The 23,686-nt window shown below is 51.2% G+C and overlaps 1 protein-coding gene and 1 long non-coding RNA gene across 10 annotated transcripts in view; one reads left to right on the top strand and one right to left on the bottom strand.

Annotated features, from left to right (window-relative positions):
* Positions 1 to 10,168: 10,168 nt before the first annotated feature.
* Positions 10,169 to 23,686, top strand: part of GRAMD1A (GRAM domain containing 1A) — a 32,492-nt gene continuing 18,974 nt past the window's right edge. For 4 of the 9 annotated variants that reach the window (XM_032249077.1, XM_032249076.1, XM_032249075.1 and 1 more), the window contains exon 1: positions 11,966 to 12,243. In XM_032249077.1, coding sequence (XP_032104968.1) covers positions 11,975 to 12,243 — 269 coding nt within the window. In that variant the 5' untranslated portion in view covers positions 11,966 to 11,974. Of the gene's footprint in view, positions 10,202 to 10,583; positions 10,622 to 11,945; positions 12,244 to 15,734; positions 16,205 to 16,384; positions 16,774 to 23,686 lie in introns of those variants that run through there. The other 5 variants (XM_032249083.1, XM_032249081.1, XM_032249079.1 and 2 more) reach the window with 4 other exon arrangements.
* LOC116530749 lies at positions 12,959 to 15,665 on the bottom strand. Its single transcript, XR_004260115.1, has 3 exons — positions 15,192 to 15,665; positions 13,570 to 13,699; positions 12,959 to 13,409 (listed from the first exon to the last, which is right to left on the bottom strand). It is a non-coding gene; the product is annotated as an uncharacterized LOC116530749 (long non-coding RNA).

The following is a 23,686-nucleotide window of genomic DNA, read 5'->3' as shown; positions in this document are numbered from 1 at the left end:
CTGGGAAGAATTTAAATATCAAAGCACCCCACACAGCGGTGACTCTAATGAATACCAAAAGACCTCATTGGTAAGCCTGCCAGATACCAGTGCCTGCTATGTGCAGCGGTCGTACAAGCCGTACATGAGACCACTCGTTTAGGTCAAGAGTCACTTGAAAAGATGCTGGGCTGGAACTTTTACACTCACACTTTTCAGCCTTGACTAAAACTGTGGCACAGCGATGCATGCATTACATGTCGGCAACACAACGCGAGGCAGGGTCCCAACTATTCTCCCTGGCATTCAGTATTATGGGGCAGCTCCGTGTAAAGATCTCCAGGTAGACTTTACTGAAATGCCCAAGTGTGGGGGACATAAGTATTTGTTGGTCCTGGTGTGCACATACTCTGGGTGGGGAGAGGCCTTAAAAGGCCCATAAAGTGACCCGTGTGCTGCTTCGAGATCTTATCCCTAGGTTTGGACTGCCCCTGTGCATCGGATCAGACAACGGACCAGTATTTGTGGTGGATTTAGTCCAGAAAACAGCAACGGCCTTGGGTATCACCTGGAAACCATGCTGCCCGCTGACCTCAGAGTTCCGGAAAAGTGGAAAGAATGAACCAGACCATCAAAAACAGCTTAGAGAAAGTGTGTCAGGAAACAAGATTAAAGTGGGTGCAGGTGTTCCCTCGGTGTTATTCAAATTTAGAGGCACCCCCTTTACGAAAAACAGGATATTCCCCTATGAAGTCTTACACCATAGGCCCCCTCCCCTACCCTGGGCACGCCTAGGAACTCCTCGGGAGTGGGGAGATTGAGTTAGGATGCTAGTCACCAGCTCTAAGGAGAATCGCTTAGGATACTTCAACCTGAGTAAATAACAAATGTCCTGTAAGCCTTTTTCTCCCCAGTTCACCCTTTCTCACTAGGTAATCACGTGTGGATAAAGGACGGGAGTACAGTCCCTCTAAAGCCACAATGGAAAGGACCTCAGACCTGATCCTGACCAATCCCACAGCTGTGAAGGTAGAGGGAATCCCTGCCTGAATCCACCACAGCCGTGTAAAAAAACCCAGCAACACCTGAGACTTGGTCGAAGGCAAGGACTGCAGAATCACCTTAAAAAGAACAAGCCTTGCTCCAGCCACATCCCGGATGCTGGCTGGCCCACGCACGGCCAAAGCATGAGGAGATTCATCGTGGGACTCGTTCTTCTTAATATTTGGACTTGTACAGTAGGAACATTAACTAATTTTAAAGAATGCCCTCAGTATGCACACCAGGTAGGGCATAAAAGTTACCGCCATTCTTTTGTCCTACAGTTCTTATAAATGTACAGGGACACAGAAGGGAACCTGTTTATATAATGGTACTCAATATAAGGTGTGTAATCCGTGAGATGGACAGGTAGCTGTGTCATAGGCATCATTAAGCCCTCTTCCTATTATCTGTTAAGACAGGTGGGCTGTTAATATATTCAGTCTACTCCGCTAGAGAGAAAAGAAACCTAAAGATAGAAGATTGGACAAATAATAAGTGGCCACCGGAGAGAATTATTGAGTATTATGGGCTGGCCACATGGGCGGAGGATAGCTCATGGGGATACTGGACCCCTATTTACATGCTCAACTGGATCATCTGGTTGCAAGCTATTTTTAGAAATACTCACTAATGAAACAGGCAAAGCTCTGTCCCTCTTGGCCCGACAAGAAACTCAAATGAGAAACGCGATTGATCAGAACCGGCTGGCCCTAGATTATTTGCTAGCAGCTGAAGGAGGAGTCTGGGGAAAATTCAATCTAAGCAACTGCCGTCTGCACATAGATGACCAGGGGCAGGCAGTAGAGGATATTGTGCGAGACATGACCAAACTGGCACACGTGCCTGTACAGATGTGGCACAGATTTAACCCTGAGTCCTTATTCGGAGGTTGGTTCTCATCCATTGGGAGGATTGGAAACCCTCATCATAAGCATTATAATAGGTGTTTGTTTGCTGCTCCCTTGTCTACTCCCCCTGTTCCTTCAGATCATTAGGGGGTTCATTACTACTGTCGTTAGCCAAAAATGACATCACAAGTATATTATATGAAACATCAGTTTCTTGGAAAAATCTGGAAAGTGAGAATCAAAGTGAGACCTCTCACTGATATTGTAAAATGGTGAGGGTCTCAAAGGGGGTGACGAGGAAGGAGACCCAGGCATCTGGGATTCCCTCCCCCTCTGTCATCCACTGTGCATCTCGAAGGGAGAGCAGGCCAGCTGGCGCCTCCTGAATCTCCTTCCTGAAAATAACACGCTTGGTCTTGGGGAAACTCTCTGGAAGACACTATTTTTACTTAAAACAAGATCGAAACAGGAACCTTTTCACATGAGTCCTAAAACTGTAAACCAGAACCCTTTCATATGTGATTCCTAAAGCCATAAACCTAAGATTCTTCCACGTGTAACATCTAAAGTATAAGCCTATATAAAGGCAGAAGCTTCCTTTGTTAAATGAGCTGGGCTTTCGACAACTTACTGTCTGGTCTCTGGGCCGAACAAGCTCTTCCCTCCTTTATTCGGTGTTTGAGAGAACCCATTTCCCGCGGCCGCTCCTGCTACACCAAGTCATTGAAGACATTTGTGTGGAGCAGGGGGAGGCTTTTGTTTCTGCCTAGCAGGAAGCATCCCTGGTTTCCAGGAATGTTGCTAATTGAGAGGAATATGTGTATGTGCGAATTGCTTAAACTTCCTTTGCCCCAGCTAGCCGAGAACAGCGGCAGGAAAGCCACTTACAGTGCAGCAGCTCAGTCCCGCCTCCTCCCCGGCAGGCAGACAGCTTCCTGTGCAGACAATTGTGTGCTGATGCCTCCTCCAGCATGGCCTCCCGGGCCTCAGACATCAGCGGCAGCCAGTTCCAAGAAGGTTCCAGTGGCCAGGCTGTATCTCTCACTCTTTGTACCCCAAACAGGTGACTTCTGGTTTTCCCATGACAATGAGTCTCTTGTGCCTTCTAGGCTTCTTCTAAGAGCAGGACCACAGGCACTCCTTCTTGGCGTCCGCCTGGACTCCCTTGACTTTTCCTGTGTTGGTAGCTCTTCCTCCTTTGACCTTTCAGATACCGCCTAGTTACGCCAGAAGTGCGGAGTGTATTTATGTTTCTGAATCCTCCTTGCCAGTCTGGTGTAATTCCTGAAAGAAAACATACTGCAGTAATTTTACTTGTGATGCTTTTTGCTCCTAGCAAGATCAACCAGGTATTTATTTATTTTTATATTTTATTATTATTATTTTTTGTCTTTTTTTTTCCTTTTTGTGGAGAACGGGGTCTCGCTATATTGCCCAGGCAGGTCTCGAACTTCTGCGCTCAAGCTATCCTCCCACCTCTGCCTCCCTGAGAGCTGGGATTACAGGCGTGAGCCACAGCGCCTGGCTATTTTTATATTTTAGAAAATTGTAATATAATTTTAATGTTGTAGGGAGCATGGAGAATATGGAGAAGGCAGGAAGAGACTTTTGGGGGTGATGTTGGGTAGCTTGATTGCGGTGGTGATTTCATGGATATATACATATGTCAATATCAAAGATCAAAATTGTGTAATTTAAATACGTACAGTGTATCATACCTCAGTTTATACTTCAATAGCCTGTTAAAATAGTTTTAACAATGATAATATATTGCAACTTGTCATTAAAATTTTATTTATTTTAAACTGATTGAGTTTTCTGTACATGAAATTATACATGTCATTGAGTTTAAAATAACATTTAAATGACAAGTTAAATTTTATAACATACATGCAGCAAAGTACATAAATCTTAAATGCATACTATAATTAATATTTCATATAAATGCCATCACCACTCAGATTAAAATATAGAATACTGGCTGGGAGCAAATGGCTCATACCTGTAATCCCAGCATTTTGGGAGGCCAAAGCAGGAGGATCACTTGTGGCCAGGTGTTTGAGATGAGCCTAGGCAACATAGCGAGACCCCCATCTCTACAAAAAATAAAAGGTAAAAATATTAGCCAGCTGTGGTGGCACATACCTGTAGTCCCAGCAGCACTTTGATCCAAGATGCCAGAAAGGCAAAGCAGAAGTTCATGAGCAGCAGAGGCCCCAGCATCACTCAGGTGGCTGGGAGGGACCTGCACGGCTTGCGACATGGACATCTGATTAGCACATAGGAGCACGTCAGTTTTACAGAAATGGGGCTCCATCTAGCCCAAAGGGAGAACCCCCAGGCTGTGAACAAAGGATTGTGGGTAGGACATCAAAGGTTAGGGACTTTCCAGAGTGGAAAATGTGGGAAGGGATTGGGTCAAAACCAGTCACACTTGGGGAAGAAACATTAGTTATTACAGAGAATGTGGGTGAGATTTGGTAAGACGTCAAACGTACCAGACCCAAGTGGGCATATTTAGGGGAAAACCAGAAGTCGTAGTTCATCAGAAACAGACAGGTACCGCCAACAAATCCTCATGTATCTGGGGAGCACAAAGATCATGTTATTCTTTATTGTTTGCCAGAAATACACAAGCTCACACTCTGTTGGGCACCTGCAAAGGAGTGGGAGTTGTTCAGGTCTGCACACACCTTATCTGTGCATCAGCTCTTCCCGTGGAAAAATGCTGTAGAAACAGCACAAGATCTGGACCATCCAACTCATCAATCCACACCAGCTGCTACTCCCAGTGGGTGGTCCCCTGATCCTGTTATTTCTCTGAATTTGAGAAAGGCAGAGGCAATAGAATAGGAGGGATATGGTTTCAATCCACAGGGCTCTTTGGATGAGAAAACATGGGGGTGTTCTTAGGTAGCCCTGGTTTGCTTGAGATTTCATTTCTGGCCAGGTGTGGGGTGCACGCCTGTCATCCTGGCACTTTGGGAGGCTGAGGCGGGTGGATCACTTGAGGTCAGGAGTTTCAGACTAGCCTGGCCAGCATGGTGAAACCTCGTCTCTACCAAAAATACAAAAATTAGCCAGGTGTGGTGGTGCACTCCTGTAATCCCAGCTACTTGGGGAGCTGAGACAGGAGAATCGCTTGAACCTCGAGGCAGAAGCTGCAGTGAGCTGAGTTGCTCCACTGCAACAGATGTGAGCCATAGCACAGAGCCTAGCAACCACCATTTTATTCTCTGTTTCTATGTATTAGACTTTTTTTCAGGTTCCACATATAAGTGAGATCACGCAGTGTTTGTCCTTCTGTGTCTGGCTTAGTTCACTTAGCATAACGTCCTCCAGATTCATCCAAATGGCAGAGTCTCCTCCTTTTTGAAGCTGCACAGTATTCTGTTGTATTGTATATCAAGTGTCTTTACCCATTCATCGCTGATGGACACTTAAGCTGTTTCCATGTCTTGGCTATGGTGCATAATGACACAGTGAACCTAGTCCAAAATGGGAAGTCCTCAAATATCCACCAATGTTAAATAATTAAGTAAATAGTGGTATTTATTCACAATTTATTTCATAGATAGAATGCTACACAACAGTAAAAATGAACAAAGTTTAGCGATACACAATAAGGTGGATGATGCACAACCATAATGGTAAATCGGAGAAGCTCGGTTGGGCACGGTGGCTCACACCAGTAATCTTTGGGAGACTGAGGTGGGAGGATTGCTTGAGTCTAGGAGTTCGAGGCTGGGCAACATAGCAAGACCAGTCTTCACAAAAAAATACAAAAATTACACAGGTGTAGTGGTGCACACCAGATACCTGACAGGCTGAGATCAGAGGATTGCTTGAGCCCAGGAGTTCAAGGCTGCAGTGAGCTGTGATTGTGCCACTGCACTCCAGTCTGAGCAACAGGGCAAAACCCTGTTTCAAAAAAAAGAAGAGCCTAAACGAAAGAATTCTAAGTGTGTTGTTCTACTTGTATGATGTTCAGAAACCAGCAAAACTAAAGTGCTTGGGAATACGCACTCAAGTAGTAAAACTCTACAGAAAAGCAAAAGGGCTGGGCGCAGTGGCTCACTCTTGTAATCCCAGTACTTTGGGAGGCCGAGGCGGGTGGACCCCTTGAGGACAGGAGTTTGAGACCAGCCTGGTCAACATGGTGAAACCCCGTTTCTACTAAAAATACAATTATCCAGGCGTGGTGGCGGGCACCTGTAATCCCAGCTACTTGTAAGGCTGAGGGAGGAGAATGGCTTGAACCTGGAAGGTGGAGGTTGCAGTGAGCAGGATCATGCCACCGCACTCCAGCCTGGGCAATAGAGCGAGACTCCATAAAAAAAAAAAAAAAAAACACCTAAATGTTTAATGTTTACACAACAGCGTGAATGTACTAAGTACTACTGAACTGCACCATTTAGGTACTACTGAAGTTAACCATTTAAGAATGGTTAAGATGGTAAATGTTGTTATATGTGTATTTTACCACAGTTTTTTTTTGTGTGTATGTTTTTGTTTCGTTTTGTTTTTTGAGACAGTGTCTCACTCTGTCACCCAGGCTGGAATTCAGTGGCCATATCATAGCTCACTGCAGCCTCAACCTCCGGGGCTCAGTTAATCCTCCCACTTCAGCCTCTGGAGTAGCTGAGACTGCAGGTGCATGCCGCTATACCCAGCTAATTGTTTTTGGTTTTTTGTTTTTTTTTCAGAAATGGGATCTTGCTATGTTGCCCAGGCTGGTCTTGAACTGGCCTCAAGCCATCCTTCCACCTCAGCCTCCCAAAGAGCGGGGATTACAGGTGTAAGCCAACTCACCCGGCCCCACAATTTTAAAAAGTACCTAAACACACAGAGTGACATTAAAACATAGCTAGATGCTTGGAGAGTGACCCCACATGGTCATTTTTTAAAACTTGGTATTGTAAAGACCAATTGTTGGTAACAGCATAACAATAAAATTCTCACTGTCAATTTTTCCCGCTTTGGAACTTGACAAGCTGACTCTGTATAAGAACAACATAGGCCGGGCGCGGTCGCTCAAGCCTGTAATCCCAGCACTTTGGGAGGCCGAGGCAGGTGGATCACCAGGTCAAGAGATCGAGACCATCCTGGTCAACATGGTGAAACCCCGTCTCTACTAAAAATACAAAACATTAGCTGGGCATGGTGGCGCATGCCTGTAGTCCCAGCTACTCAGGAGGCTGAGGTAGAAGAATTGCCTGAACCCAGGAGGCGGAGGTTGTGGTGAGCCGAGATCGCGCCATTGCACTCCAGCCTGGGTAACAAGAGTGAAACTACTCTCCCAAAAAAAAAAAAAAAAAAGAACAACATAAGAACACTTACTTTATCCAATATCAAGACGTACCATAGAGCTAAAGTAATTGAAACGATATCTTTTTTCTTTCTTTCTTTTTTTTTTTAAGAGACAGTCTTGCTGTGTCGCCCAGGCTGGGGTGCAGTGGTGGGAACACAGCTTACTGCAGCCTTAAGCTCCTGGCCTCAAGCAATCCTCCCACCTCAGCCTCCCAAGTAGCTGAGATCACAGGCATTTGCCACCATGGCCTGCTAATTTTTTAGAATTTTGTAGAGATGAGGTTTCTCCATGTTGCCCAGACTGTTTTTGAACTCCTGGCCTCAAGTGATTCTCCTACCTTGGCCTCCCAAAGTGCTGAGATTACAGGTGTGAGCCACCACACCTGGCTATAGGCAATGCCTTACAGAGTTAGGGCTAGACAACAGATCCATAGAACCAACCTGGGCACTCAGAGACAGACCCACACGCACGAGGAAGGGATGGCTGGACTATCAGCGGGCCCCTGACTTACCCAGGAGCATTCATGACCACTCTGTTCATCATAGCACAAAACCAGAAACCCAGTGTCCATGAGCAGGAAAAATGGATAAATGAACTGTGAGGTGTTTCCACAATGGAATATCCTGCACCAGTGATATGGTTAGGCTTTGTGACCCCACCCAAATCTCCTCTTGAATTGTAATCTTTAGGTGTTTAGGGAGAGACCTGGTGGGAAATGATTAGATTATGGGGCTGTTCTTGTGACAGTGAGTGAATTTTCATGAGACCTGATGGTTTTATAAATGGTAGGTTTCTTTCTGTGCTAACATGCACTCCCTCTCACCTGCCACCATGTTAAGACCTGCCTCCTTCCACTTCCCCCTCCGCCATGACTGTAAGTTTCTTGAGGTCTCCCCAGCCATGGGGAAGTGTGAGTCGATTAAATCTCTTAACCTCTTTTTTTGTTTAATAAATTACCCAGTCTCACGTATGTCTTTATAGCCATGTGCAAACAGACTAATACAAACAGCAAAAATTGATGAATTTTTTTGGAAAAAATTTTCAAATTAGTCTGTTTTCACTAATGTAGTTAGTGAAGTGTAGTTAACCTGCAGCCATATGGATGAATCTCAGGAATAATGTGAGTGAGAAAAGCAAGTCACGGAAGATGACATGTGGTATGATTTTATTTTTAAAAGCTCAGAAGCAAGGAAAGCTAAAAATTATATTGTTTAGAGATGCATACCAATGTGATAGTAACGATTAAAGATGTAAGAGAATGGGCCAGGCATGGTAGCTCATGCTTGTGATCCCAGCGCTTTGGGAGGCTGAGGCAGGAGGATTGCTTGAGCCCAGTTTAAGATGAGCCTGGGCAATATGGCAAAACCCCATCTCTACAAAAAATTAAAAAAAAAAAAAAGTAGCCAGGTGTGGTGGTGCATACCTGTAATCCCAGCGCTTTGGGAGGCTGAGGCAGGAGAATCATTTGAGCCCAGGAGCTCAAGAGCAGCCTCGGCAACATGGCAAAACTCCACCTCTACAAAATGTTTAAAAAATTAGCCGGCCAGGTGCGGTGGCTCACGCCTGTAATCCCAGTACTTTGGGAGGCCGAGGTGGGTGGATCACGAGGTCAAGAGATCGAGACCATCCTGGTCAACATGGTGAAACCCCGTCTCTACTAAAAATGCAAAAAATTAGCTGGGCATGGTGGCGCGTGCCTGTAATCCCAGCTACTCGGGAGGCTGAGGCAGGAGAATTGCCTGAACCCAGGAGGCGGAGGTTGCAGTGAGCCAAGATCGCGCCATTGCACTCCAGCCTCGGGAATAAAAAGAAAAAAACTCCTGCTCAAAAAAAAAAAAAAAAAAAAAAAAAATTAGCCAACTGTGGTGGTGTGTGCCTGTAATCCCAGCACTTTGGAAAGCTGAAGCAGGAGAATCGCTTGCGCCTAGGAGTTGGAGACCAGCCTCGGCAACACAGGAGACCTGATCTCTACCAAAAATTTAAGAATTAGCCAAGTGTGGCGGCAGACACCTGTAGTCCCAGCTACTCAGGAGGCTGAGGCAGGAGGACTTCTTGAGTCCAGGAGTTGGAGGCTGCAATGAGCTATGATTGCAGCCTGGGAGATAGTGTGAGATCCTGTCTCTAATAAATAAATAAATAAAAATAAAAACGTAAGGGAATGATAACTGTCAAACAAAGGGCAATGGAGACTTCTGGAAGGGAGGGGCCCAAGACAGTCACAGGGGTACTCCCTGATAATGTGCTGGTTCTCAAACTGAGTTGGTGAATCGAGTTAGGGGGCTGTTTTATTGTTATACACCCCACATCTTATAATATTTTGTTGTCATACATTATAACCCACATCTATGATACGGACATCCTTTGGTATGTGTCAATTCTTATATAATAAAACTGGAAAATGGCTAGGCACGAAAGCTCACGTCTGTAACCCCAGCACTTTGGGAGGCCGAGGTGGGTGGATCACTTGAGGTCAGGAGTTTGAGACCAGCCTGGTCAACATGGTGAAACCGTATCTCTACTAAAAAAATACAAAAATTAGTCGGGTGTGGTGGCTCATGCCTGTAATCCCAGCTACTTGGGAGGCTGAGTCCAGAGAATCACTTGAACCTGGGTGGCATAGGTTGCAGTGAGCTGAGATTGCCCCATTGCACTCCAGCCTGGGCAACAGAGCAAGACTCCATCTCAAATTAAAAAAAACAACTGGAAAAATAAGAGAAAAGTGCCCAGACCTCAGCCGTGGGTAATGCCAGCTTTTACAGAGCAGGGCAAGGAGCAGGAGCTGTGCGTGAGGTGAGATGGAGCTGCATGAGGTGGGAGGAGAGGAACCTGTGGCAACCCAGAGGCCAAGGAAGCCTTCCAGGAAGAAGCAGCATCTCCCAGAGTCAGGGCTTCTAAGGGCAGTTGGGGAAGGTGAGGACTGGAATTGGGATTTGCCCACCTGGGGGTGATTTCTGAACTTGGAGGAGCAACGCTTGCAGTGGCTGAGGACTCCAGACCTGCAGAGTCTGTCCCAAGACAGGTGAGACCTGGGTGGTGGGACTAGAAAGGGGACCTCTCTGTCCAGGGACTCGCGCTGCAATGCAGTTGGAGATGCTACACTGTGGCTGGCCACAGGTCAACGCGAGCGCTACGCCACGAGAGGCCTGGGGTGGATAGCCTTTCCTCCCTGTGCGGCCAATAAGGGAAAAATGAGGGGGTTCCTTCTACCTCCTCTTTGGCATGAGCACCCCATCTCCATCCCCACTCTGTCTTTTCTCCCAGGAGCAGCTGGCCAGAGAGTAACATGACTCCAGCCGGACATGGTCATGGCTATTCCAGCCTGCAAGGTCATGACCCTCTGGCCCAGCTGGGACTCCCAGGGGAAAGGAAGGGCCTGGCTTACCGTCCTTCCCCTGCAAGCCTGAACCCTCTGTGGACAGAAGGAGGAGGACCCCATAAGGTAGGGGTATTGGGGTACTTGGGTGCCTGAGAAGATCCAGGCCTGGCCAGTAGGGGTCAAGGTCTTTCCCAAGCCAGGGGAAACCCTCTCTGGTCCCCGAAGGTCCTCCTTCCCTATTCCCTGAGCAGCTGGGTGCCAAGAAGCCCCTGTCATGAGGACAGAGAGACTCCTGTCTGGCCCCCCCAAGACCCAGGCAGCCTCCAGCATCACAGCTGCAGCGCAGAAACTGACCTGGCTTCCTCCCAGGCCCAGGAGGCCCTAGCCGGCCACCTCCCTTTGTTTGTCTTGGGAGGGGCAAATGCTAAGCAAACAGGGAAGGGGAATCCCGATTCCGCCCCTCTGTCTGTCCGGCCAGCTGTTACCCAGGCCCAGGCCTCTGGTGCCCACTGAGGCCTGGCTCCTTCCTGACCCTGTGCGTGGAAGGGATACAGGCAGGAGTGGGGACAGAGAACACCCAGAGCTGTCCGAAAAAATAGCCCAGACCCCCACATATGAGCTAGGAGCTATGTGGTTCAGTAAATCTCAGTTCCAGCCACAGGCAAATGGGATTAACCGGGCACTTACTGTGTTGGGACCCTGGCCTACCGCCTTGCATGTCAGAGCGCTCCAGATACTGCCCAGCCACCGTACGGGGTCCTATCGGGATCTCAAGTTTCCAAAAGAGGAAACAGGCTTGGGGTCATAAGGGAAGGAGGTTAGCAGAGGTGGTACTCCCACCCAGAACTCTCTGACCCCCAGATCATGCGTTTTTTTGTGTGTTGTTCTTTTCTGAGACAAGGTCTCGCTCTGTTGCCCAGGCTGGAGTACAGTGGCGATCACAGCTCACTGTAGCCTCCAGTTCCTGGGCTCATGCGATCCTACAGTTTCAGCCTCCTGAGTAGCTGGGACTATAGGCATGTGCCACTAGGCCCAGCTAATTTTTGGCTTTTTGTAGAGACAGGGTCTCATCTGTTGCCCAGGCTGGGGTACAGTGGCACCAGCATAGCTCACTCTAGATTCAAATTCCAAGACTCATATGATCCTACCGCCTCAGCCTCCCGAGTAGCTGGGGCTATAGAGACATGCCACCATGCCTAGCTAATTTTAAACTTTTTGTAGAGATGGGGTCTTGCTATGCTGCCCAGACTGGTCTCAAACTCTTGGCTCCAAGTGATCCTTCTGCCTCAGCCTCTCAGAGAACTGGGATTAGAGGCATGAGCCGCTGCACCTGGCCCCCACCTGTACTCTTGATCATAGCTAATTTCTCTTAGTGGAGCCACAGGGGAAGGTGGTAAGGGGCTTAAGCAAAAGTTCTACCCCTCACCTCTCTTTTTTTCTCCCCCAGAGACCACGCCGCTGTTCCAGACCCTCCTCATGGATGAGGTCCTACACCTGACCCCTTGGGAGACCATAGTGGCACAAGGCAGTCCCCAGGGCTCACCTGACCTCCCAGCTGGGCAGCGGAAGCAGCAGCCACAGGGTGACAGGGGCCAGGGCCTGGCCTCTGAGTCCTGGAAGCTCCTGGAGGTGCCCATCATTCACATAACGCCATCCAGTGATGAGGAGTCCCCCACCTGCACCCTGATCCCCCGACGCCAGCAGCAGCTGAGGACTCCAGACGCACAGAGTCTGTCCCAGGACAGGTCAGACCTGGGCAGTGGGAGGGGAAAGAGAGTCTCTCTGTCTAGGGAGGGTTTTGGTTTTCTCCGTCCAGGGTGGGTTCCGTGTGGCTGCCGGTCAGAGCGCAACCTTAGCCCCACAGAGGCCTGACTCAAAGCCACGAAACAGATGCACAAACAAAAGGCACCTGAGGGTGTACATTGAGCGAGCTCAGCTGTGCTCTGCCTAGTAAGAGCAGAGGGGAAGTTGGGCACGGTGGCTCACGCCTATAATCCCAGCACTTTGGGAGGCTGAGGCAGGTGGATCACCCGAGGTCACCAGCTTGAGACCAGCCTGGTCAACATGGTGAAACCCCATCTCAGCTAAAAATACAAAATTAGCTGGCAATGGTGGCGGGCACCTATAATCCCAGCTACTCAGGAGGCTAGGGCAGGAGGTTAGCTTGAACCCGGGAGGCAGAGGTTGCAGTGAGCTGAGATCGCGCCATTGTACTCCAGCTTGGGAGACAGAGCAAGACTCTGTCTCAAAAAGAAAAAACAAAAGACCAGGTACGGTGGCTCACATTTGTAATCCCAGCGCTTTGTGAGGCCGAGGCCAGTGAATCACATGAGGTCAGGAGTTTGAGACCAACCTGGCCAACATGGTGAAACTTTGTCTCTACTAAAAATATAAAAATTAGCCGGGCGTGGTGGTGCACACCTGTAATCCCAGCTACTCGGGAGGCTGAGATAGGAGAATCGCTCGAACCCGAGAGGCAGAGGTTGCAGTGAGCCAAGATCACGCCTTCAGCTGTCACCCAGGCTGAAGTGCAGTGACATGGTCTCGGCTCACTGCAACCTCCATCGCTCCCCCTTCCACCCAGTGGCGGCGACCACAGACGCGCACCACCACACCCGTCTATGTTTTTTTTGTATTTTTAGTAGAGATGAAGTCTGATCATGTTGCCCAGGCTGGTCTTGAACTCCTGAGCTCAGGTGATGCACCCTCCTCAGCCTCCTAAAGTGCTGGGATTGTGAGCCGTGGTGCCCCGTTACAATCAGCACTTCTTAATCCAAATAAAAATAAAATGAATTGCAAATAACACCATGTGTGAGGCCTAATGAGGGTTAAGTGTGGTTTCTTGCAATTTCCGTGGCATTATGTATATTTTTAAGTGCTTGCTGGAAGCCCATGTGAAAGGTATTTCCTGCTGTAGATTACAGGCAAAAGAGAAAAAAAAAAAAAGAAGAAGAAACAAAGACAAAAAGAAAGTTTAAACAAAACTTCTGCAAAGAAAACTCTGGTACAAAGAGACAGGAAATGGGAGGTTCGGGGCCACCACAGGGGGAAGAGGAAAGAACTCTACTGACCTTGAATAGAAGAAGTAGCCACTGTGGTTTCTTCCAACAAGGGATACTCGATAACAGTTAAGGTTTATGAAGTGGAGCTTTGTGCGTGGATGGAGGAATCACAGAAACAATCATGATGGGGGACAGCAAGCTGCAAATGAAACAGAGGGAGGCTAATTGTGTATCTCTTTTAAAAGATACTGGATAGGCCGGGCACGGTGACTCAAGCCTGTAATCCCAGCACTTTGGGAGGCCGAGACGGGTGGATCACCAGGTCAAGAGATCGAGACCATCCTGGTCAACATGGTGAAACCCCGTCTCTACTAAAAATACAAAACATTAGCTGGGCGTGGTGGTGCGTGCCTGTAATCTCAGCTACTCAGGAGGCTGAGGCAGGAGAATTGCCTGAACCCAGGAGGCGGAGGTTGCCGTGAGCCGAGATCGCGCCATTGCACTCCAGCCTGGGTAACAAAAGCGAAACTCTGTCTCAAAAAAAAAATAAATAAATAAACAAAAATAAAAAATAAAAGATACTGGATAATAGGCGATATTGTTGGTGGGTGCCTCCTGATGTAGCAAAAGGATAGAAGAGCGCACAGGGGTCAGGTACACTGGCTCAGGCCTGTAATCCCAGCACTTTGGGAGGCCGAGGTGGATGGATCACCTGAAGTCAGGAGTTCGAGACCAGCCTGGCCAACATAGTGAAATCCCATTTCTATTAAAAATACAAAAATTAGCGAGACGTGGTGGCGCGTGCCTGTAATCCCAGCTACTCCGGAAGCTGGGGCAGGAGAATTGCTTGAACCCAGGAGGCAGAGGCTGCAGTGAGCCAAGATGGAGCCATTGCACTCCAGCCTAGGTGACAGAATGAGACTCCATCTCAAAAAAAGAAAAAAGTAAGATACAGGAGAACACACATATGGTGACCACAGCCATAAAAGTTGTAAAAGAGCAAAATTAACGTTTATTGTGTGTGAAGATGTTTAGGTAGCTGTCCCTGCAGAGGGAATAGCAGGTGCAAAGTCCTGGGGCAGGAGGCAGGAAGGTGCCTGCTGAGTTAGAACAGCGGGAAGGCTGGATGGAGGGTGTGAGCCAGGAGACGAGCTGAAGTCAGGGAGCTGACAGGGGCCTTGGGTGCCAAGGTGAGGACTTTGCTTTCACCTGGAGCGAGGTGCAGCCAGGGCAGGGCTCTGAGCCAGGAGGGTCGTTACCCGACTCAGGTGATCCCAGGCTCTCTCTGGCTGCAGGTGAGAACAGACAGTGGGGGTAGAGACGGGAGTGGGGAGATCAGGCAGGAGACTGCCGAAATGTCCAGGCAGGAGACGATGGAGGCTGGGCCAGGGTGTGGGCAGTGGAGGAAGAAGAGTTAGGAATCCGGAGCGATTTGATTTTATACGTGGAGCCCACAGGGCTTGTGACAGATTGGATGTGGGTGTGAAGGAAAGGAGAGGGTCAGGGAAGTTCTGAAGTTCTGGGTCTGCCATTCACCAAAATGGAGAAGTCAGGTGGGGTTCTTTTGCAGGAGGAAGGGAAGGGTTGATGGCGGGGGATGGGAAGGGAGATTTTTTTCAAAAGAGGCAGGAACAGCCTACCCTGGAGAAGGCTGGGGAGCCCCGGCCCCGGAGCTGTGAGGTGGGACTCACGTTTCTGTGTGGTTGGGCCAGGAGTCCGGGACACCGTCTGAGTCTGACCTCTGGCAGAGTGGGGGATGCAGGTTCTGGAGTCAGAGCAGGTTAGAATCCAACTCTGCCGCTTACTTGCCGGGTGACCCCAACAAGTCACTTTCCATCTTACAGGCCGGGCTTCTCCTTCCGTAAAAGGACTGATTTTGCCCGTTCCTGCGCTGTCCCCGGGAGAAAGCCCTTACCACCGAGTCAGTGGGACCCCCGCACTGGGGTGATGAGCCCAAGGTCTCCGCACAGATAACGCCAGGGAGGCTGGATTCTGACTTGGTACTTGGCCTGGTTAACCGGGACCGGGAAGCCCCTAGAAATGGGGGCACGGGACCTCCTGGGACCAGGAACTCGGGCTCAGAGACTGGGAGGGGAAAGGAGGAGGAGGCCAACCGGCCCCACCACTTCCCGCCAGCTTCGGGCCTCCTCCCCCATACACACACCTAGGTTTCCCAGAATCTTCAGTCCTCCCCACCTCCGCCCAGGCTCTCAGGTTCCTCCCTGGGGGGTTCAGGAGCTCCTGGCCTGGGGCATAGTAGTTGCTGGGGACCCTTTTCGGGGTACGAGGGGAGGGGGCTCCCCAGCCTGCAGCTGCCTCCACAGTGTTTGGTTTTAATAAAGTCTCTATGTCTCCTGCTCTGTCTCTCTGCCCCTCTCTTGCCCCTTCTCTGTCCAGTCCCTCTCTCCCCCGCCTCTCCCTCCTTCTAGGCCTCGGCGGCCCCTCCCTGCCTTCCCTCCGGGGCGGGGGGCGGCGCCGTGACGCGGCGGGGCGGGGGCAGGAAGGGGGTGTCGCTGACTCCGCGGCGGCCTCCGGCGGCTCCGGCCTTTTGTGCGGGCGGCTGGGTCTGGTGGGGGCGGCGGCCGCGGAAGGCCAGGCTGGTGCCCTCCGGGGACGCCCCGCGTAGCCCGGCCCTGCCCTGCCCTGCCCTGCCCTGCCCTGCCCTGCGCCCGGGGCGCGCCCGCCGCGCCGCATCCATGTTCGAGTAAGGACCGGGCGGCGGAGGCTCGGGGACCGGGAGCGCTGGGGGCTCGGGAGGCGGGGGAGCGCGGCGGCTGCGGAAGTTGGGGTCCTCTGCACGTGGCCCGGGCCGGGACGATCGGGGTGGGGGCGGGGCAGGAGGGTCCCCGGGCAAGGGGTGCAGCTCGGGGGTGGGGCGCGGGCGCGGGCGCGGGGTAGGGCCCGAGGTCTGGGTCGCCACTGCCGACCCGCAACGCGCTGGGTTGCGGGGTTTGGCTGGGAGCCCCCGGGCTCATCTGGCAGGGAGGGCCTCCAGGCCTGAGACCCCCTTGGCTGGGAGGTGAGGGGTGAGTGCGAGGCCGAACCGGGGGCTCCGGCCTGGGATGGAGGGAAGCTCGGGACCAGCCCAGGCCCACAGGCCGCGGAGCCCTGGGCGCGCCGGGAGCAGCCCCCTCCCGGCTGGGTCCCCTCCCACCGTCTCGCGGCTGCCGGGGTGGGGGCTTCCTGCGTCTCCCCAGACCGCCTGCTTCACATAATGGGGGACGGGGGCTCCTGTGTGCTCAGAATTGACTTCTTACTCTCCTTCCGGTCCAGGTGGGCGCGTGTGAATTGTCTTGCAAGTGTGTGTACATGTGTCTGGGGCTGCTAGCCTGCAGCAGCTTTGGGCCCCTGACGGGGTACCCTAACTTACCGTTAATTCTGACCATGGCTCTGTGTGTTACTGTAAGTTACCTGTGTGTTTCTAGGCTCCAAGTCTGTGGCTGTGAGCTGCTGGTTGTGTGGTGTCGTGTGTCTCATTCCATCTGTGGCTCTCTGTGCAAATATAAATTACCCCTGTGTGTCTGAGTGTGACGTTGGAAGTGTGTGTACACGTGTCTGGAGCTATTGTGTGTAGCTATCTCCTTAGGCTGTGTGTTTTACCCACTAATTTCATCTGTGGCTCCAAGCATCGCCTGTAAGTTACCAGTGTGCATCTCATTGTGACTTAGTGGTGTGTGTACAAGTGTGCCTGGGGCTCTGTAGGTTCTGCCGTGACCCTCTGTGCCTGCATATGCCTGTAATTTGGCTCTGAAACGCTTTTTTTTGAGACACAGTCTGGCTCTGTTACCCAAGCTGGAGTGCAGTGGCACGATCTCGGCTCACTGCAGCCTCCGCCTCTCAGGCTCAAGACATTCTCCTGCCTCAGCCTCCTGAATAGCTGGATTACAGGCACCCACCACCACACCTGGCTAATTTTTTGTATTTTTAGTAGAGACAGGGCTTCACCATGTTGGCCAGGCTGATCTTGAACTCCTGACCTCAGATGATCTGCCCACCTCAGCCTTCCAAAGTGCTGGGATTACAGGCGTGAGCCACCGTGCCCAGCTTGGAACTCTTATTTAACTCTGTGTTACTGTAAGTTACCCGTGTGTGTCCATTCGTGACATTGTTGTGTGTCTAAGGCTCTGTGGGTGTGGCTGTAATTTACATCTGATTCCATCTTTGTGTGAACATTCCTTTGTGTACCTCTTTGTGACAGTGTTGAGTGGTGCCCAGGCCTCTCTTTGTAAAGCTGAGTCCCTCTGTGGTTTTGTGTGTGTGCGAACAGCGTGAGACCCCTTGTGGCTCTCTGTGGGCCTGGGACCCTCCCTCCGAAGACTCTAAACTACCCAGGGTACTCTGGAGGCAATAGATAACTGCCGTTGTCCATCTGACAGTTAGTAAAGCATGTGCCACGCATTATTCCACTGCCTGGCAAGTGTGTCCTGGAGATCCACGCCCCCCTTGACGGCATTATTCCTAAGTCCTGCTTGGCTGTGTGAGCATCGGGGCTCCCCCCAGCCACAGCCACTGATACCTTCCACCCCTTGCCACTTTATTTTTTATTTATGTTTTTCTTTTTTTAGAAGCAGTCTTGCTCTGTTGCCCAGGCTGGAGTGCAGTGGTGTGATCTTGGCTTACTACAACCTCCACCTCCCGTGTTCAAGTAATTCTCCTGCCTCAGCCTCCTAAGTGGCTGGGATTACAGGGTGTGCCACCACGCCCGGCTAATTTTTGTATTTTTAGTAGAGATGGAATTTCACCATGTTGGTCAGACTGGTCTTGAACTTCCGACCTCAAGTGATCTGCTCAGCCTCCCAGAGTGCTGGGATTATAGGTGTCAGCCACCACGCCCAGCCCCTTGCCACTTAGGAATTAGTCTTTGCTCTGCCTTCCCCACCAGATGGTGAGCCCTGTGCGGGCACAGGGACACTGAGTCGGGATGTGTTGGCTGATCATGGGACCTGGCTTACCTGGGACTGTGTATATGTCACCTGGGGTTCTTTGGGACCAGTCTTTCACAGTATGGCTCTCTGTAACTGTGAATGTTACTTGTCTTCGGCTGTTTGCCAAGATTTCCTCGTGGCTATGTGTGTGAATATGATTTATCCAGACTGCCCTGTATCTGTCTGCACTAATGCGTCTGGCTAACTTTTCTGGGAAATTTCGGTGTGACTGTAGCAGACTAGCAATCTGCAGGGGTGTGTGTGTGTGTGTGTGTGTGTGTGTGTGTGTGTGTGAGATTACTCTGTGGCTCTCTGACTGTAGCATTCCTGTGATGCTGTTGCTCTGTGCATGTGTGTGCATATGTGAGAGAGACAGAGAGAGAGGAAAGAGACTCGTTGCAATCGTGGGGAAATGCAGTTTGTCCCTGACACCTACTGTGTGACTCTCATTGAGTTTCCCTTTTAATGCACACTTGTGGATGCATCTGCCCTTTTCTGACCGGAGGCGGCTCAGGGTCGTTGGGACCTGGGAAGTTGAAGGTCAGGTGTCTGCAGTAGCAAAACTGCGGCACTTCTGAGTCTCCCCACCCCGTAACAGTCCTCCATGCTCTTCCCTTCTCTCTGCCTTCAGCCTGGTTGGGCAGCCCCAGGGCCCACCCTTGAGCACTTCCTCTTTGCCCAGCCCAGGAACAAAAACTGGGGGTGTGGTCCTTGCCCTGTCTGCCTGCCTTGAGCCTCTCCTCAGGCTTCCTGCCCCTAGACCTGCGGGTGCTGGGAAAGTAGGGCAGGTCTGTGTTTCAGGCTAGAGGGCTGAGAACAGCAGGCTGGGGAGGATGTGGTCCCTGCTGCTTAAGAGTCCCTCCCTGCTCACTAGTGCCGTCTGGGTGAGGCCAGACTCCTGCCTGAGGCCCCCAGGCCTGTGCAGCTCTGCTGCTCCTCAGCCCCACGGGTCACCTCCCTCTTGCTCAGACCTGCCAGACTCAGTCCTGTCCCTGAACTTGATGTTCTGCACCTGGAACCGTCTTCTCCCAGCCTTTGCCACATCTGTTCTTTGTCCTCCGGGTTCAAATGGGGGCCGTGTTCAGGGAGGCTTTTAGTGACTCTTACTAAAGACGTGGGCTGGGCACAGTGGCTCATGCCTGTAATCCCAGCACTTTGGAAGGCCGAAGTGGGAGGATTGCTTGAGTTCAGGAGTTTGGGACCAGCCTGGGCAACATAGCAAGACCCCATTTCTACCAAAAAAAAATATTAAAAATCAGCTAGGCATGGTGGTGCGAGACTGTAGTCCCAGCTACCTGGGAAGCTAAGGTTGGGGGATCACTTGAGCCCAAGAGTTCGAGCCTGGAGTGACCTGGGAGGCTGAGGCTTGAGAACTGCTTGAGCCCAGGGGTTCAGAGCTGCAGTTAACTATGATTTCACCACCGTACTGCAGCCTGGGCGACAGCCTGAGTGTAACCCTGGCTCTAAAAAGATGTTTAAAAGAAGGAAACCATCTCTGCCCGCCTACTTGTCCCATCTTTATCTGTGTGGTCCTCAAACTTGAACGTGCATTAGAATCTCTGGCTCCACCCCGGTTCCGACGCAGGAGGTTGGGAGTGGGTCCTGGCATCTGCCTTTCAGACACTTTCCAAGTCCTGCCTGCTGTTCTCTGGGTCCCATACTGAGCCGCACTGCTTTATGGCATTCACCAGTGTCTGGGGTTGCCATCCCTGCTCACTTGTTTTCTTACCGATGGTCTGTGTTTCCCTGTTACAGCGTCAGGTCCCTGCAGGTAGAGGCGTGCATCAGCTTTGCTCACTTCCTTTTGGCAGGTGCACAGTTTTTAGAGGTGAAAGGCTGGAGTTGGGGGTCAGTCATGGAGGCTCCTAACACCAGGTGCAGGTGCTTGTGAGGTCCCTGTCAGGGTCAGCAGTGTCGTGGACAGCGGTACACTGGGCTGGCAGCTGGGCTGTCCACTCCATTTTAGTCTGCCCAACCCTGCGGGAGGGAAAGCAGTGTCATCAAACCAGGTACCTTCCAGGTCCTGGGCTTTGTGGATCTCACCTCACCTACTCCTTCATGCAACCCTAGGAGGTGGGCACTGTTATTCCCATCATACCCAAGAGGAAACTGAGGCACGGGAGGGTTCAGACACTGGGTCAGGTTCACACGAAAAGGAAGCGGCAGCACTTGACTGGAAGCTCCTTGGATCGTGGGGCCCACACTCCAGGCTGCTGCCCCTGAGACCTGGTGGTCCAAGGAGCCGTGCACCTGCTGGAACCCAAGTTCTATGAGGGGCGGGGAGGAGGGCCGATCACCCACATCCCCAGTGGCAAGTGCTCATGGAACACCTGTGTGCCAGGCCCACTCTAGGTGATGGGACACATCCTGTGGATGGGTGAGAAGGATAAAAACTAGAGGGGAAATACTGAAGGTCCCAGGAAGCAGCAGGGAGATGTGCTTCAAAGAAAGAGAACGGGGAGGGGGGTCGGGAGGGTGGGGTAGGGGTGTTAAATAAGGAGGTGGCCAAGGTGTCCACTGAGCAGAGACCCAAGGGAAGTGGGGGAGCCCTGTGGATGTGGATGTCTTGGAGGAAGGGCATCTTGAGCAGAGGCACCGGCCAAGGCCGGAGCTGGGAGAGGGAGCGCAGGGCTGATGAGGGCAGAGAGGGACCAGCCAGGAGGGCCCTGATGGGCTCAGGTGATCCCAGGCTCCCTCCAGCTGCAGGTAGGGGCAGGGACAGGAACAGGGAGACCAGAGAGATGGGTGCTGAGATGGCCCAGGGGAAAGGCGGTGGCCTGGGGCACCAGCTATTTAATTATTTTATTCATTTGTTTTAGTCCACAAATTTATTTTACAAGTGAATTTACGTGACTGCCTACCCTGCATCCTGTCCGCACTGTGCTGGGGACAGAGCAGTGACCAAGGTGACCCCCAGGCTTGCCATCAGGGAGTCTGAAGACCTGTGAGGGACTTGGACTTGTCATCAGATGGTGACAGCCCAGAGTAGTCCGGGATGGGCTCTGCTCAGGGAACTGTGGGTCATGCGTGAGCTGAAGTCCTGAAGGACACACAAGGATTTGCTAGGCAAAGAGGATCTGTGGTCTGGACAGAGGGAATGGTATATGTTAAGGCTTGCAATGAAGAGAGACAATTTTGAGTTGCCTCAAGTGGCGGAGGGAATACCACCTGCACCCCAGAATAGATGAAGGTCCCCAAGTGGGAATCCTGCCTTGAAATAAACTAGGCCTGTGGCCAGGCACAGTGGCTCATGTCTGTAATCTCCTAGCACTTTGGGAGGCTGAGATAGGTAGATTGCGTGAGCTCAGGAGTTTGAGACTAGCCTGAGCAACATGGTGAAACCCCATCTCTACTAAAATACAAAAAAATTAGCCGAGCATGGTGGTGTGCGCCTGTAATCCCAGCAACTCGGGAGGCTGAGGCAGGAGTATTGCTTGAACCTGGGAGGCGGAGGTTGCAGTGAGCTGAGATCACGCCACCGCACTCCAGTCTGGGTGACAGCATGAGACTTTGTCTCCAGAAAAGAAAGAAAAACGAAATAAACCAGGCCTGTATCCTATGGCAAGTGGGTCACCGCTTTGAGCCAGTTTCCTCCTCTGTGAAGCAGGGATGGTTCATTGTATCAAAGGCACCAGCTTGAGAAATAATACAGTTAATCACATGGAGAGCTTGATGTAGTTCCTGATAAGGAGTCAACAAAGAATGTCCTTTTCAAGTTCCCGACGCCATCCCCGCAGTCCTTATTACAGTTGGTGTTTGCACAGTCAACTTGGGAGTGTCCTGTTTGCTCAGTGCTTGCCTCCCCACCAGAAGGCTCATTCACCAAGGCCAGGGACTGTGTCCGGCGGGCTCTGCTTGTGCCAGCTCCAGCCAGTGGGCAGATTCTTCATTTAGCTTCTGGTGTTTATTGAGCATTCGCTATGTGCCATGTACAGTTTTGGGCTCTAGGGACCCGGTGGTAACCAAGACCTCCTGAAAGTCACAGTCTGGGCAAACAGATAAGCAGGGCACTTCAGATAGTCTGGGGTGTGGCGATGGAGGTGCCTGCCTCAGGCTGGGTGACGGGGAAGGAGAACATTTGAGCTGAAGGGGACAGAGCCGGGAATGCTGGGGCCGTGGAAGGACATTCAGGCGGAGGGACTCGAAGTGTGGAGGCCTTGGCCTGGGAATGAGGTTGGAGAGCTTAGGGACAAAATGGGGCTGGGATGGCCGGAGTGGAGGGAGGACAGGGAGAGGGAGGACATGAGGTCAGCGAGGTGCCAGGGCCAAATCACCACGCCAAGGTGAAGTCTTTCCTTTTACCTGGAGTGAGGTGCAACCAGGGCAGGGCTCGAACCTGACTCAGGCGGTCACAGACCCCTCTGGTTGTAGGACACCAGGGAAGAGGCCGCTGGGATGTCAAGGATGGAGGTGATGGAGGCTGGAGCAGGGAGAAATTGGTATAATAAAAATAATGGAAATAGGCTGGGTGCAGTGGCTCACTTCTGTAATCCCAGCACTTTGGGAGGCTGAGGTGGGCAGATCACGAGGTCAGGAGTTCAAGACCAGCCTGGCCAACATGGTGAAACCCCATCTCTACTAAAAATATAAGAATTAGCTGGGCATGGTGGTGCGTGCCTGTAATCCTAGCTACTTGGGAAGCTAAGACAGGAGAATCGCTTGAACCGGGACCCGGGAGGTAGAGGTTGCAGTGAGCTGAGATCACACCACTGCACTCCAGCCTGGGTACAAAATAAACAAACAAACAAACAAATAAAGGAAATAGGGCTGGGAGCAGTGGCTCATACCTGTAATCCCAGTGCTTTGGTAGTGTCTGAGGTGGGAAGATCACTTGAGGCCAGGAGTTTGAGAACAGCCCGGGCAACATAGCTAGACCACATTTCTACAAAAGATATTTTAAAATTAAAAAAAAGTGACGCAGTGGTGTCCACCTGTAGTCCTAGCTACCTGGGAGGCTGATGCAGGAGGATCACGAGCCCAGGAACTCAAGGCTGCAGTGAGCCGTGATTGCGCCACTTCACTCCAGCCTGGGTGACAGAGCGAGACCCTGTCTCTACAAATAAAAATAAACAATGGAAATAGATTTTGAAATGAGAGATGAGGAAAATAAAGAAATTAAGGGCCGGGCGCGGTGGCTCAAGCCTGTAATCCCAGCACTTTGGGAGGCCGAGGCGGGTGGATCACGAGGTCAAGAGATCGGGACCATCCTGGTCAACATGGTGAAACCCCGTCTCTACTAAAAATACAAAACATTAGCTGGG

The sequence above is a fragment of the Sapajus apella genome, unplaced genomic scaffold (genome assembly GCF_009761245.1).
Source record: "Sapajus apella isolate SASKATOON/1434 unplaced genomic scaffold, GSC_monkey_1.0 scaffold68, whole genome shotgun sequence".
In the NCBI taxonomy this organism is placed as follows: Eukaryota; Metazoa; Chordata; class Mammalia; order Primates; family Cebidae; genus Sapajus; species Sapajus apella.
This window is presented reverse-complemented; position numbering and strand designations above follow the sequence as displayed.